A 16,193-nucleotide genomic window follows, 5' to 3' on the forward strand; every position below is an offset into this window, starting at 1 on the left:
AGATTTTCTCAGTTCGCTGATGATATCTTATACCTAGAAAACCCTAAAGTGTCTTCTAAAATTGTATAATTAGAATGGTCTTTGAAGGTCATCTACTTCTAGCCTTTCATTTCATGGATGAAGAAACTGAGACCTAAAGAGAATAAATAAAATTTCTAAGGTCACATACTAGTAAAGTATGGGTAAAGATAGAGCTCTGTTGATTATCTTTAAGCCTTTTCTTTTTTTAATGTACCAAACTCTTTTCTATTTCTGTGGAGAAAAATTACATTGTGAATTCTTTATATTAAAGCATAAGTTGGTTTGAAAAATACTGCCTTATACATATGTGTGTTTGTGGTAGTGGAATTGGATTTAATAATCTTGCAGAAACCAATGAAAGAACCATTTAAGTTATTTTCTTTTTTAAAATTATGTTTAAAATCAAAATGAGTTTTAAAGAAGTGTTAAGGGTAGGGGGGAAAAGTGGCACTGGAGAATTTTTAAAGAAATACAATATAGTGAAATCAGTGACTGGACGACATTTCAGAAGACATTTTTATAATGAGTTTCAGAATCTATGGAAAGTCCATACCTACTTAGGAACATACACCTTTTCAGTTAATTATGCTTTCTGACTGGAATGATAGTCACCCACCTCAACAGTCTTCTCCTTTACTCTCTACCATCCTCTCTCCATTTGGTCCTGGGAAAAGCTTGCTTATTCTGCAGGCTTCAGAGCTCCAAGTTTCTCTTCCCTTCCATGAGTGTTCTACTCCCGTAACATTTTCTATACTCCTCTACTTAATGCAAACATTGCACGGTTTACATGTGTGTCTTCTTCACTGGATTCATTTATTGAGTATCTGGACTCTCTTACTCAACTTTATATCTCAAGCCTGAAACAGGCGAACAGATTGGATAGTTTGTCATACAGGTATGTATACAAGTAAAGCTATTTTTTAATGATACTAAAGGGACTTGAAAGTTTTTAGCATAAAGCGCTGTTGAATTTTGTCAAAGGCCTTCTCTGCATCTATTGAGATAATCATGTGGTTTTTGTCTTTGGTTCTGTTTATGTGGTGGATTACATTTATAGACTTGCGTATGTTGAACCAGCCTTGCATCCCCAGAATGAAGCCTACTTGATCATAATGGATAAGCTTTTTGATGTGCTATTGCAATTGGTTTGCCAGTATTTTATTGAAGACTTTGCATCTGTGTTCATCCGGACATTGGCCTGAAGGTTTCGTTGTTTGTTGAGTCTCTGCAGGGTTTTGGTATCAGGATGATGTTGGTCTCATAAAATGATTTGGGAAGGATTCCCTCTTTTTGTATTGTTTGGAATAGTTTCAGAAGAAGTGGTACCAGCTCCTCTTTGTACGTCTGGTAGAATTCGACTGTGAACCCATCTGGTCCTGGACTTTTTTTGGTTGGTAGGCTATTAATTGCTGCCTCAACTTCAGCCCTTGTTGTTGGTCTGTTCAGGGTTTCAACTTCTTCCTGGTTTAGTCCTGGGAGGGTGCAAGTGTCCTGGAATTTATCTATTTCTTCCAGGTTTACTGGTTTATGTGCATCGAGTACCAAAACAGAGATATAGACCAATGGAACAGAACAGAGGCCTTGGAGGCAACACCACACATCTACAACCATCTGATCTTTGACAAACCTGACAAAAACAAGCAATGGGGAAAGGGTTCCCTGTTTATTAAATGGTGTTGGGATAACTCAGAAACGGAACCCCTTCCTGACACCTTATACTGAAATTAACTCCAGATGGATTAAAGACTTAAACGTAAGACCTAACACCGTAAAACCCCCAGAAGAACACCTAGGCAAAACTATTCAGGACATAGGCATAGGCAAGGACTTCATGACTAAAACACCAAAAGCATTGGCAACCAAAGCCAAAATAGAAAAATGGGATCTAATTAAACTCCAGAGCTTCTGTACAGCAAAAGAAGCAATCATTAGAGTGAACCAGCAACCAACAGAATGGGAAAAAATTTTTACAGTCTACCCATCTGACAAAAGGGCTAATATCCAGAATCTGCAAAAAACTAAGACAGATTTACAAGAAAAAGAAAACCTATTCAAAAGTAGGTAAAGGATATGAACAGACACTTTTCAAAAGAAGACATATATGAGGCCATCAAACATGAAAAAATGCTCATCATCACTGGTCATTAGAGAAATGCAAATCAAAATTACATTGAGATACCATCTCCAGTTAGAATGGTGATCATCAAAAAATCTGGAGACAACAGTTGCTGGAAAGTATGTGAAGAAATAGGAACACTTTTAAACTGTTAGTGGGCGTGTAAATTAGTTCAACCATTGTGGGACACAGTGTGGTGATTCCTCAAGGTTCTAGAAATAGAAATTACGTTTGACCCAGCAATCCCATTACTGGGTATATACCCAAAGGATTATAAATCATTCTGTTATAAAGACATATACACACATATGTTCATTGCGGCACTGTTTACAATAGCAAAGACCTGGAACCAACCCAAATGCCAGCTGAGGATAGACTGGACAAGGAAAATGTGGCACATATACAGCATGGAATACAATGCAGCCATGAAAAATGATGGGTTTATGTCCTTTGTTAGGGACATGGATGAATCTCGAAACCATTCTCAGCAAACTGACATAAGAAAGAAAATCAAACACCACATGTTCTCACTCATAGGTGGGTGTTGAACAGTGAGAACACATGGACACAGGGAGGGGAGCATCACACACTGGGGTCTGTTGGTGGCTGCTATGAAATGACAGTAAGGGGTAGGGAGGTTGGGGAGGGTTAACATGGGGAGAAATGTCAGATATAGGTGACAGGGAATGGAGGTAGCAAACCACCTTGCCACGTAAGTACCTATGCAACAACGCTACATGATCTGCACGTGTACCCCAGAACCTAAAGTACAATTTTTTAAAAAAATGCAATAAAAAGTACTTGACTTTTTATAGATTTGTAATACTTTTTCAGTAAATTTCAAATGAAAATTATTTCTAAACTAAGATTAAACAGTTTTAATAGCTATATATTTATAAGCTACTTAATATAAACTTCTATTTTTTATTATCTTCCAGAAGAAAATTTTTTGAAGAGACAGCGTCTCACTCTCTTGCCCAGACTGAGTGCAGTGGCATGATCATAGCTCACTAAAGCCTCCAATTCCTGACCTCAAGTGATCCTCCCACCTCAGCCTCTTGAGTAGCTGGGCACAAGCATGCACTACCATGCCCAGCAAGTTTTTTTTTATTTATTTTTATTTTTTGAAGAGACACTGACTATGTGTTCTGGGCTCATCTTGAACTTCTGGCCTCAAGCAGTCCTCCTGCCCTAGCTTCCCAAAAGCACTGGGATTACAGGCATGAGCCACAGCACCTGGCCTATCCTCATATTTTTGTTTTTAGAACTTGGGCTTCTAGGTTGACAGTTCTTGTAGTATTCAAAAATTACAAATTATGATCTGACACAGGTTTATCTTGTTTGTGTTTGGTGGGTTGTACTCTGAATAAAAGGTAATCTGAAATATTGTTTGAATAACAAAATAAAGGAATTTCCAGGTCTTTTAATTGCAGTAAGAAAGAATAGTTCAATTAGGATTGTCAAGAAAAGATCCTATTGTGTACTATTTATGTCTGCTGTTAAATGATTTATTCTTAATTTGCTAAGGCAGTTTTTTCAAAATTCCAGATATCTAACCACAAACTTGACCATTTAACTTTCAAATAAGGTTTTTCCCCTAAGTAACTTTATATTGTGAGAATTTGCCTAAATTCTCGCAATATAAATTTAAAGGATTAGTGCCAGAATTTAGTCTTTATCAATGTTGTTGATTTTATACATAAAAATTATCTTGATACGAAAATAGTTCTTAAAAGAATGACTTATTTTATAAGCAGTAATTAAAATGGGAAAAATGAGTAATTCGGTTTAATTTTATTTATATTTGTATTAAGTGTTAACTAATTTGCAGAAAATTTCTAGAATGCTCATATTCCAAAAAGGATATAAGTGGCTTATAAAAACAGATAGAATTTTTTAAATCAGGAAAACTAAATCTATGAATATGGAACCAGAAGTGAAATTAATATAAACAAAACCAGTAAAAATGCTGGTATACTTCTTAGAAGTGGTCCACAGATGTAGCTCATAATCACTGTAGGTTCTCTAGAAAGTTGTTCCATTCTTTCAAAATCATTTTCATTTGACAGCTTTTACTGGGTGAAATGAACCTGTCCAGGTTTACTTCATTTGACACTTATCCCTTTATGGTGTCTATGAACAATAAGAAAAAAAATCTTTTTCACTCACTTTTTTTTAACTTATATTTTAGGCTCAGGAGTACATGTGCAGGTTTGTTACATCGGTAAACTCGTGTCACAGATGATTTTGCCACTTGGATACTAAGCCTAATACCCAATAGTTACTTTTTCTGATCTTCTCCCTCCTTCCAACCTCTACCCTCAAGTAGACCTCAGTGTCTGTTGTTTTCCTCTTTGTATCCATGTGTTCTCATCGCTTGTAAGTGAGAACATGCAGTATTTGGTTTTCTGTTTCTGCATCAGTTAGCTAACTATGATGACAAATCCTGTAAGAACTTACTAAGGGTAAATTTAAGAGAAACCAGGATAGCTATACATAGCATTAATGTAAAAGAATTGTTTATCTCTTGCAAAAAAAGTGTACAGATTATTTTGCCACTCAGGTACTAAACCTAATACCCCATAGTTACTTTTTCTGATCTTTTCCTTCCTCCTGACTTCTGCCCTCAAGTAGGCCCGGTGTCTGTTGTTTCCCTCTTTATGTCCATGTGTTCTCTTCACTTACGAGTGAAAACATGCAGTATTTGGTTTTCTGTTCCTGCAGTAGTTTGCTAAGTATGATGGCCTCCAGCTTCATCCATGTTCCTGCAAAGGACATTACAGCTAGTGCTCGACTTACGACCATGGTCGGGACCTCAGAACGGTCATAACACGATTTGGTCGTAAGTTGAGTAGGCTATATGTACAGTTGAAATGGTGCACGCGAAGATGGTAGTGCTGCCAGAAGCTGGTCTGCACTGTCGTACACCCAGCTGGGCAACGTTTGCACTGCCAGACGCGGAGCAGTCATGGCTAGCAATTGTGGTCATAAAGTCAAATGGTCGTAAGTTGCATAGATCATAAGTCGATCAATACCTGTATATTGTTCTTTATTATGGCTGCATACTATTCCATTTTCTTTATCCAGTCTACCACTGATGGACATTTAGGTTGATTCCAATTATTTGCTACTGTCAATAATGCTGCAGTGAACACACACGTGCCTGTGCCTTTATGGTAAAATGATTTGTATTCCTTTAAGTATACCTCCAGTAATGGGATTCCCAGGTCAAATGGTATTTCTGCGTTTAGCTCTTTGAGGAATCACCATAATGTTTCTCCAATGGTTGAACTAATTTACATTCCCACCAACAGTGTATAAGCATTTTCTTTTCTTCACAACCTCACCAGCATCTGTTACTTATTCACTTTTTTTTTCTTTTTGGGGGGTTGGGGGGATGGAGTCTCGCCCTGTCACCCAAGCTGGAGTGCAATGGTGCAATCTCGACTCATTGAAACCTCCGCCTCCCAAGTGGTTAGAATTACAGGTACCCACCACCATACCCAGATAATTTTTGTGTTTTTAGTGGAGACTGGGTTTCACCATGTTGGTCAGGCTGGTCTTGAACTCCTGACCTCAGGTGATCCACCTGCCTCAGCCTCCTAAAGCACTGGGATTATAGGTGTAAGCCACCATGCTGGCTGTGTTTATTCACTTTAATAATACCCATTCTGAGTGATGTGAGATGATATCTCATTGTGGTTTTCATTTGCATTTCTCCAATGATCAGTGATATTGAGCTTTTTTTAATATGCTTGTTGGCTATGTGTGTGTATTCTGTTGAGAAGTGTGTTCACGTTCTTTGCACACTTTTTATAATGAGGTTATTTTTTCTTGTAAATTAGTTTAGGTTCCTTACAAATGCTGGATATTGGACCTTTGTCAATGGCTAGTTTGTAAATATTTTTTTTCCATTCTATAGCTTTGTCTTAGGGGAAAAAAAAAAAAGAACGAATCTCACTCTGTTGCCCAGGCTGGAGTGCAGTGGCACGATCTTGGCTTACGGCAACCTCTGCCTCCCGGGTCCAAGCAATTCTTTCCCCCTTCAGCCTACCAAGTAGCTGGGACTACAGGCATGTACCACCATGATTGGCTAAGTTTTTGTATTTTTAGTAGAGATGGGGCCTCCCCATGTTAGCCATGATGGTCTTGATCTCCTGACCTTGTGATCCACCTGCCTCAATCTCCCAAAGTACTGGGATTACAGGCATGAGCCAGCTTGTTTTTCACTCTGGGGTAGTTTCTTTTGCTATGCAGAAGCTTTTAAGTTTAATTAGATCCCATTTGTCAAATTTTGCTTTTGTTGCCATTGCTTTTGGCATCTTCATCGTGAAATCTTTGCCTATTCCTGTGTCCAGAAAGGTGTTGCCCAGGTCATCTTTCAAAGTTTTTATAGTTTTGGGTTTCACAGTTTAGTCTTCAGTCCATCTTTAGTTGATTTTTGTATATGGTATAAAGAAGGGATCTAGTTTCAATCTTCTGCATAGGGCTAGCTACTGATCCCAGCACCATTTACTGAATATTCTTTCCCCATTGCTGGTTTTTGTCAAGTTTGTCAAAGATCAGATGGTCATAGCTATGTGGCCTTCTTCTGGGCTCTCTAGTCTGTCCCTTTGGTCTATATGTCTGTCTACCAGTACCATGCTGCTTTGTTTACTGTAGCAGCCTTGTAATATCATTTGAACTTGGATAATGTGATGACTCCAGCTTTGTTCTTTTTGCTTAGGATTGTTTCGGTAATTTGGGCTCTTTTCCTGTTTCCATATGAATTTTAAAATAATTTTTTTTAGTGCTATGAAGAATGTCATTGGCAGTTTGATAGCAATAGCATTGACTCTATAAATTGCTTTGAGCAATATGGCCATTTCAACAATATTGATTCTTCCTATCCATAAGCATAGAATGTTTTTCCATTTGTTTGTGTCGTCTGATTTATTTGAGCAGTGTTTTGTAATACCTTCCTGGTTAGCTGTATTCCTAGGTATTTTATTCTTTTTCTACCAATTGTGAATGGGATTGCATTCCTGGTATATGGAAATACTAGTAATTCTTGTACATTGATTTTTGTATCCTGAAACTTTGCTGAAGTTGTTTCATCAGTGGAAGGTCCTTTTGGGCCAAGACCGTGATGTTTTCTAGATACAGGATCATGTCATTGGCAAACGGGAATGGTTTGCGTTTTCTCTCTATTATATTTGGATGCCCTTTATTTCTTTATCTTGTCTGAGTCAACATACTGCCAGTGCTATGTTGAATAGGGGTGGTGAAAGGATATCCTTGTTGTGTGCTGGTTTTCAAGGGAAGAATGTTCCAGCTTTTGCCTATTCAGTATGATGCTAGCTGTAGGTATGTCATAGGTGACTTGTTATTTTGAGGTATATTTCATTAATGCCCAGTTTATTGAGAGTTTCTAACATGAAGTATGTTAGACTAAAGCAGAAGCCTTTTCTGCATCTATTTAGATGATCATGTGGTTTTTGTCTTTACTTCTGTTTATGTGATAAATCACATTTCTTGATGTGCATATATTGAACCAATTTGGCTTCCTGGGGATAAAGCTTACTTGACTGTGGTGGACTAGCTTTTCTGTATGCTGTTGGATTCAATTTGCAGGTATTTTATTGAGGATTTTTGCATTGGTGTTCGTCAAGGATATTTCTCTTTTTTTGTTTGGTATCAAGATGATGCTGGCTTCATAGAATGAGTCGGAGAGGAGTCTCTCCTCAGTTTTTTGGAACAGTTTCAGTAGGAATGGTACCAACTCTTTGTAGAATTCTGTGAATCTATCTGGTCCTGGGTATTTTTTGGTTGGTAGGCTACTTATTACTGATTCAGTTGTAGAGCTCATTGGGAATCAATTTCTTCCTGATTCAGCCTTGGGAGGGGATATGTGTCCAGAAATTTATCTGTCTCTTCTAGGTTTTCTAGTTTGTTTCACCCACTTCTAATTAAAATTTAGCAATTCCTTCTTTAACGAATGTAGGCAGCAAAACCAGTATCTATGACTTCGTTACTCAGAAAAATTGTAGATGTAGTTACCATATATGTCAGAATATTTATTCTCATCACTACTTTGAAGTTGTGGTAATCATTAGATACATTGCTGAATCCTTATTATTTAATGTGTTACTAAAGAAATACTTGTTACTATATCATAGCTTTGTTTTTGTAATAGTATGATAACTGTATTTCAGGATAACTAGTGGCTTTAGCATCCATTAATGGTCTTGGCTAAATAAAGTTGTTTAGTATAGTGGTTGCAAAATGGTGATTAATTTTTATCTTGCTTAAATATATTGGTTGGCATTCTTGTGTAAAAATAAGCTTTCCCTTCTCCCCCTCTTATTTTTTTCTTTAAGTACCTGTGGACTCAGATTTTAAATCATTGTGTTAACATTCATTCTTATGATGTGAAATCCTCCCAAATTAGGCCAATGGAAGTGCCTTTAAAGTAGTTTATTTTACCTTTCCATATGTCTTCATTAGTGTTTAAGCAGTGCTTTACTTTCTTGTACAGTAAGCTTATCCAGGCTTACCATAGGCTTTCTCTGCTTCAACCTTGGCGTAATTTTAGTGGGAGAATGTGATTTAGAAACCAAATTCTGAGTATTAGATATGCTCTTTGTTACTGTGGTGTCACGGCTTTGACATCCTTTCTTATGAAACCTCTAGTTCTAATCTATCACTGCAGGGTTTTTCCCTCCATTGCCTCATTCTGAATTTGTATCTCCCAGCAACTTTAATTTGCCATTTGCTCAGCTCTTAAAAATTGAGGATATTTTTGCAGTTCTTTTTTTTTTTTGTCCTTCGAATAATACCCATCAAGATTATTGTAGTCAGAATACTATATTGAAATGTTATTGAATTATTGGTTTTCCTTCTGTGTTATTTGACCTTTAACTAGATTAGTTTAACAACTTTCGGAAGTCAAAACTACAATGAAAGGTATACTCAGACATCCCCTCTCATACTTAAAGTATCCACCTTGTTCCAAATCTTCTGAGGTTTTATTCATTTCTGGTTTATCCTTTCTGCAAAAATAAACATATATGACAATAACAAAATCTCTTCAAATCAATTTGCAGTGATTATTCTTTTTTTTTTTCTTAATGGTGGAAGATTGAGGAAACATTCAAAAAGTAAGACCATCAAATATTGGAACAACATGATTAACAAACTTGCCCACTTAATCAACATAGATGTAAAATCCATACATGCAGTCAATTCTCATTTGTAAATTCCTTGTCTGTGAATTCACCTAACTTACTTGTAACCCTACAATCAATACTTGTGACAAAAAAATTGAGTCACTCTACACACAGACTTCCCAGCTGACGTCTAACAAGGTGAGCTATGCCATCTTGTTTCTGCTCTCTCACACAGTACTCTTTTGACAGCCTATTTGGTGTTAAATTTGTTTGTGCTTTTTGTTGATGACTTTGCTTTTAAAATAATAACTCCCACATAATGGTTAAAGTCTAGTGTTCCTAAACACAAAAATGTTGTGTTGTGCCTTACAAAGAAAATACATGTGTTATGTAAGCCACCTTCAGGCATGAGTTATAGTGCTGTTGGCCATGAGTTCAATGTTAATGCACCAACAATATGTATTAAATATAGTGCTTTTAAACAAACACATGAATTCAAAGTATGTGTTGATAAATGTGACCAAAGACCTAACCCTGTAGTTTCCATGAGAGCCATTGTTCAGCATTCATTAATTCAACATTCATGGTCACTTTATAGAACCAAATGATAACAATTAGCCAGAATTTACTGTATATACACAGAGACATATAAAGCAAATCCTTCAGATTATGAAAAGAATAATATATCGAAACCAATTTAGGACCTTCCAAAGCATACAAGATTGATGTGACAATTTATGATTTTTTTTTCTGCCACATATACAGATTAGTCATATCTGCGCAGATATATGTATGCATTTGGTAAAATTCCACATGGATTTGTGTCAAAAGTTAGCTAAGCATAAAAATGACTTCAAGAAGTCCTGGCCAGAGCAGTCAGGCAAGAGAAATAAAAGGAATTAAATAGGAACAGTCCAACTATCTCTGTTTGCAAGTGATATGATTCTATATCTAGAAGACCCCATAATCTCTGCTAAAAGCTCCTAGATCTGATGAACAACTTCAGCAAAGTTTCAGGGTGCAAAATAAATGTACAAAAATCAGTAGCATTCCTATACATCAGCAACATTCAAGCTGAGAGGCAAATCAAGAACACAATCCTATCCACAATTGCCACAAAAGGAATAAAATACATAGGAATACAACTAATCAGTGGGGTGGAAAATTTCTGCAACAAAAATTGCAAAACACTGTTCCAAATCAGAGATAGCACAGAAGAATGGAAAACATTTCATGCTCACGGATAGGAAGAATAAATATTGTTGAAATGGCCATACTGTCAAAGCAATTTACAGATACAGTGCTATTTCCATCAAACTACCAACTATATTCTTTACAGAATTAAGAAAAACTATTTTAAAATTCATGTGGAACCAGAAAAAAAGCCCAAATTTACCAAGGCAATCCTAAGCAAAAATAACAAAGATGGAGGCAACACACATTCCTCAACTTCAAATGATACTGCAAGGCTACAGTAAACAAAACAGTATGGTACTGGTACCAAAACAGACACACAGACCAATGGGACAGAATAGAGGACCCAGAAATAACACCTACAACCATCAGATCTTCAACAAAGTTGACAAAAGCAATGTAGACAGGACTCGCTATTTAATAAATGATGCTGAGATAACTAGCCATATGCAGAAGATTGAAACTGGACCTCTTTCTTACACCATACACAAAAATCAACTCAACATCAATTTAAAAAAGTTAAAATGTAAAACTATAAAAACATTGGAAGATAACCTACAAAATACCATTCTGGACATAAAACCCGGGAACGATTATGAAAAAGATGCCAAAGTAATTGCAACAAAAACAAAAATTGACAAATGGGACCTGATTAAACTACAGAGCTTTTGTATAGCAACAGCAACTATCAGCAGAATAAACAGACAGCCTACAGAATGGGAGAAAATATAACTATACATCCGACAAAGGTCCAATATCCAGCATCTATAAGGAACTTAAACAAATTTACAGGCAGAAAACAACCCCATTAAAAAGTGGGCAAGGGATATGAACAGACACTTCTCAAAAGAAGATAAACGTGTCCAGCAAGCATATGAAAAAATGCCCAACATCACTAAATGTTAAACACAAATAAAAACCACAATGAGATACCATCTCACAGGCATCAGAATGGCTATCATTAAAAAGTCGAAAAATAACAGTTGCTGGTAAGATTGTGGAGAAAAGGGAGTGCTTATACATTGCTGGTGGGAATGTAAATGAGTTCAGCCATTATAGAAAGCAGTGTGGCAATTCCTCAAAGAACTTAAAGCAGAATTACCACTTGACTCAGCAATCCTGTTATTAAGTATGTATTCAAAGGACTATAAATCATTCTACAGTAAAAACACATGCACACATATGTTCATCACAGCACAATTCACAATACCAAAGACATGGAATCAACCTAAATGCCCATCAACAGTAGACTGGATAAAGAAAATGTAGTATAATACATCATGAAATACTATGCAACCATAAAAACGAATGAAATCACATCTTTTGTAGCAACATGGAAGGAGCCGGAGGCCATTATTCTACACAAACTAATTCAGGAAAAGAAAACCACATACTGCACGTTCTCACTTGTTAGTGGGAGCTAAGTGATGAGAACACATGGACACAAAGAGAGAACAACATTCACTGGGGATTATTTAAGGGTGGAGACTGAGAAGAGGGAGAGGATAAAATATGGATATATATATATCCATTAGGAACTATCCTTATTACCTGGGTGACAAAATAATCAGTATACCAAACTCCCTGTACATCAAACTCCCAAGACACATAGTTTACCTATGTAACCTGCACATGTTCCCCTGGGCCTAAAATAAAAGTTTAAAAGAAAGGAACTTTATCAAGGATAGTATATAAAACCGATACGAGTTTTTATATTTAATGACGACGCTGGAATGTACCTTCTGAGATAGGTTTTATAGTGTCCATCCACTTGCCCACTTCTGTCTACCAACATATTGGAAGTCCTGCGCAGAGTATAAGGTGAAAAAAAAAATGGATGGATAGGTGGGTGATAGAGGACAAAACACAAATGTCATTTTTCACAGGTTAGGAACTTATGTACCTAGATTAGAGTACACAAAGTTGAGATTAAAAAAAATAGTAAAGCTGATAGATGTAAAAAATATGTGTAGAGTAACCACCCCCTCTTCACAGAGAATGCCAACAACCCCTATGGAGGCCTAAAACCACAGATATTACTGAATCCTATGCATACTGTGTTTTTTATACATACATACCCATGATAAAGTTTAATTTGTAAGTTAGGCACAATAAGAATAACAATAAAATAGAACAATTGTAACAAAATACTACAGTAAAAATTATGTGAATGTGGTATCTCAAAGTATCTTATTGTACTTCACTTACCCTTACGATGTGAGATGATAAAATGCCTATGAGATGAGATGAGGTAAATGAAATAGGCATTATGACATAGCATTAAGCTACTATTAACAGTCTGACCATACATCAGGAGGAGGAGGATCATCTGCTTTCAGTAATCTAGATCATGAAGCTATGCTGGTTAAATATCAGGACCATATGATATCCTATTAATGACTAATGCAGAAAGTGTGGATACTTTGGACAAAGGGATGATTTACGTCCTGGGTCTGATGGTGTGAGATTTTTACCATGCTACTCAGAATGTCACGTAATTTAAATCTTATGAATTGGTTTATTTCTGGAATTTTCTGTTGAACATTTTCAGACCATGGTTAACTGCAGGTAACTGAAACCACAAAAGGTGAAACAGCAGATAAGGGGGGACTGTTGTATCCAAAGTCAGTTGCATCTGTGTAAACAACAATAGAAAATTAAATTTAAAAAAAAAAAGTACAGAGTATCTATGGGGAAAAAAGATAAAAGCATCAAAAACTAGGAAATACCAAGGAATGTAACTCCAACAAAAGATGTGAGGGAACTTTTTAGAGAAAATGATTAAAACTATTGACAATTTTTATAAATAAATGGATAACTATCCATGTTCATGAAGATTCAGTATTGTAAGGATGTTAATTCTCCTTAAATGATCTTTAGACTTAATGCTAATACTAATAAGAGTCTTAAATGTACCACTATACAGCAGTGAGAGTAAATTATAGAAGCACAGACAACTCAAAAACATCAAATGAAAGAGGCAAGTCAAAAAATGTAGTATAAAACTAAACTATAGGCATTCAGTCATAAGTAGTTAAAAATGAAGGGAATGGTTATCCCTAAAATAAGGATAGTGGCTACATTTTGGAAAAATGTGAAGGATATCATCTGGGAGGGGCATGCTTCCAGGGTGCAGGCATAATGTATTGACATGGGTGGTAATTATGTGGACACTCACTGTGTGACTATTCTTTAAACTGTGAATATTTTATGCAAATAAAAAACTAAGGAGCTAAGCTAAAGAATGTGAAATAGGCTAAGTATGTTACCAAGAATTGATCAGTTATTAAGCTGATAATCCATAAGATTAAGTTATTGGTGATTGCTCCATAATGTTGAATTAACTTGAATGGTTTAGGATACTTCATCCAGATAGAAAATTCAATTTATAAGAAGCATATATTTTTTAAGACTCCTAGACATGTATTGCTACTCATGTTACTAGACTCTATCCTACAGAACTTAGCATAAAGCATATTCTGCTTTTACTATGCTTTGGAAGATCATTAGTGGAAGAAACACAAAAATTTTATTATATAACATGGTAATAGTGAACAATGATATCTACCACTGTTTGAGCACTTACCATGTACTAGCCATGGGGTCAAGTATTAAATATATTATTAATTTGGGAAAAAAGTCTTAAGGGTGACTACCACTGTTATCCCTGTTTTACATGTTAAGTGTCAGAATCAGATTATCGTCTTAGCCTTTCTGATTCCCGAACTCTTGTTCTTAACCATAGCCCAATTAAGGTTTAGAATATTTAATAGTATGTATAGTAATTCGTATTATAGATTCTCATTTTTTACTCTCACTTTGAGTGTAGAATGAAGTTTTCCAGTGACTACATACCATGTGATATTGCAACAGCCTGAGTGCAAATTTGTCTTCCATTGAGCCAGACATTAGAGAATTGAAAAAATATATTTTTTTAAAAAGGGGGCATGGGGGCACCAGGCACAGTGACTCATGCCCGCAGTCTCAGCACTTTGGGAGGCTGAGGCTGGAGGATCACTTGAACTCAGGAGTTCAAGACAAGCCTGGGCAATATAGCAAGACCTTGGCTCAATTTTTTTGTTAATAAATATATGTAAAACAAGGCTGTACTTTTTTACTATCCTTTTAAGTCTAATAAATGAATATTTTTTAAGACTTGTTCATCTTAACTTCAAATATGGTGATTATTAATAGATACAACTCACAGAAATGAAAGCTTTTGGGGCCCTCAGTAATTTTTAAATGTGTAAAAGGGTCCTGAGACCAGAAAGTTAAAGAACCAGTAATCTACATGATTTCTTATATTCTCATATTTGATTTTGTTCTTATAAAATAATCTGTTTTTAGGTTGCTACAAGCCTCAGGAAAAATCAGATTACTTGATGTTGGCAGCTGCTTTAACCCGTTTCTGAAGTTTGAAGAATTTCTAACTGTTGGCATAGACATTGTACCTGCTGTAGAGGTATGCATAGTTTTGTTTTCAGACTTCAATATTTTACATCTATATTTAAAAAAGAAAAGCACTTTCTTTGCATCCCTAAAATAGCAAATATATTTCCTGTGTACCCATTAAGAAGAGATTTCTATTCAGACCTAAATAAATTTTGTGAAAATTTGAGCATTTAACCAATTTTGTCTTTATTTTCTTTATCATCTAAATAGCCATAGTCTAGAACAGGCGTCCCCAAACTACGGCCCGCGGGCCGCATGTGGCCCCCTGAGGCCATTTATCCGGCCTCCTGCCGCACTTCAGGAAGGGGCACCTCTTTCATTGGTGGTCAGTGAGAGGAGCACAGTACGTGGTGGCCCTCCAGCGGTCTGAGGGACAGTGAACTGGCCCCCTGTGTAAAAAGTTTAGGGACGCCTGGTCTAGATATGTTATAGTAAAATCATTGGAATTAAGAAACTTCAGCTGGGTGCAGTGGCTGATGCCTGTAATCCCAGCACTTTAGGAGGCTGAGGCAGGTGGATCACCTGAGGTCAGGAGTTCAAAACCAGCCTGGCCAACATGGTGAAACCCTGTCTCTATTAAAAAATAAAAAAATTAGCCAGGTGTGGTAGCAAGCGCCTGTAAATACCAGCTACTTGGGAGGCTGAGGCAGGAGAATCGCTTGAACCCAGGAGTTGGAGGTTGTGGTGAGCCAAGATTGCACCACTGCATTCCAGCATGGGCAACACAGTGAGACTCCATCTCAATTCAGATTACAGACTTCCCCATAGCTTTTGTGTTTGGGTTTTGCATTTTGTTGTCTTTGGTTTATTATTTCTTTTAATGCATCTCTTTCTGAAATATACAGTGTCGTAGAGCCATTATGGAATGGTAGAAAGAGACAAGGGCTTTGGCGTTAGCCAGATGTTATTAAATCCAGCTTGTTTGTACTTGAGTCAATGAAACTACTGAACATTTGGCCTGGTAAATTATAGGAACTTAATACATAATAGATACTACCCTTTCCATTGAGAATGTTCCTGTAGGTCAATCATTATGACACTATCATTTTAATTCAGTGAAGCAGGATCACCTCCTTATCAGCTTTAATTTTTTTTTTTTTTTTTTTTTTAAGACGAAGTTTCACTCATGTTGCCCAGGCTCAGGTGCAGTTGCATGATAACTCACTACAACCTCTGCCTCCCAGGTTCAAGCAATTCTGCTGCCTCTGCCTCTCAAGAAGCTGGGATTATAGGCATGCACCACCATGCCCAGCTGACTTTTT

The 16,193-nt window shown here is 36.5% G+C and overlaps 1 protein-coding gene across 1 annotated transcript in view; it reads left to right on the plus strand.

Moving 5' to 3' along the window:
• Positions 1 to 16,193, plus strand: part of SAMTOR (S-adenosylmethionine sensor upstream of mTORC1) — a 91,338-nt gene that overhangs the window by 62,935 nt on the left and 12,210 nt on the right. Inside the window, exon 4 of the mRNA XM_003921072.4 lies at positions 14,827 to 14,941. Coding sequence (XP_003921121.1) covers positions 14,827 to 14,941 — 115 coding nt within the window. The remainder of the gene's footprint in view (positions 1 to 14,826; positions 14,942 to 16,193) is intronic.

The sequence above is a fragment of the Saimiri boliviensis genome, chromosome 10, assembly GCF_048565385.1.
Source record: "Saimiri boliviensis isolate mSaiBol1 chromosome 10, mSaiBol1.pri, whole genome shotgun sequence".
In the NCBI taxonomy this organism is placed as follows: Eukaryota; Metazoa; Chordata; class Mammalia; order Primates; family Cebidae; genus Saimiri; species Saimiri boliviensis.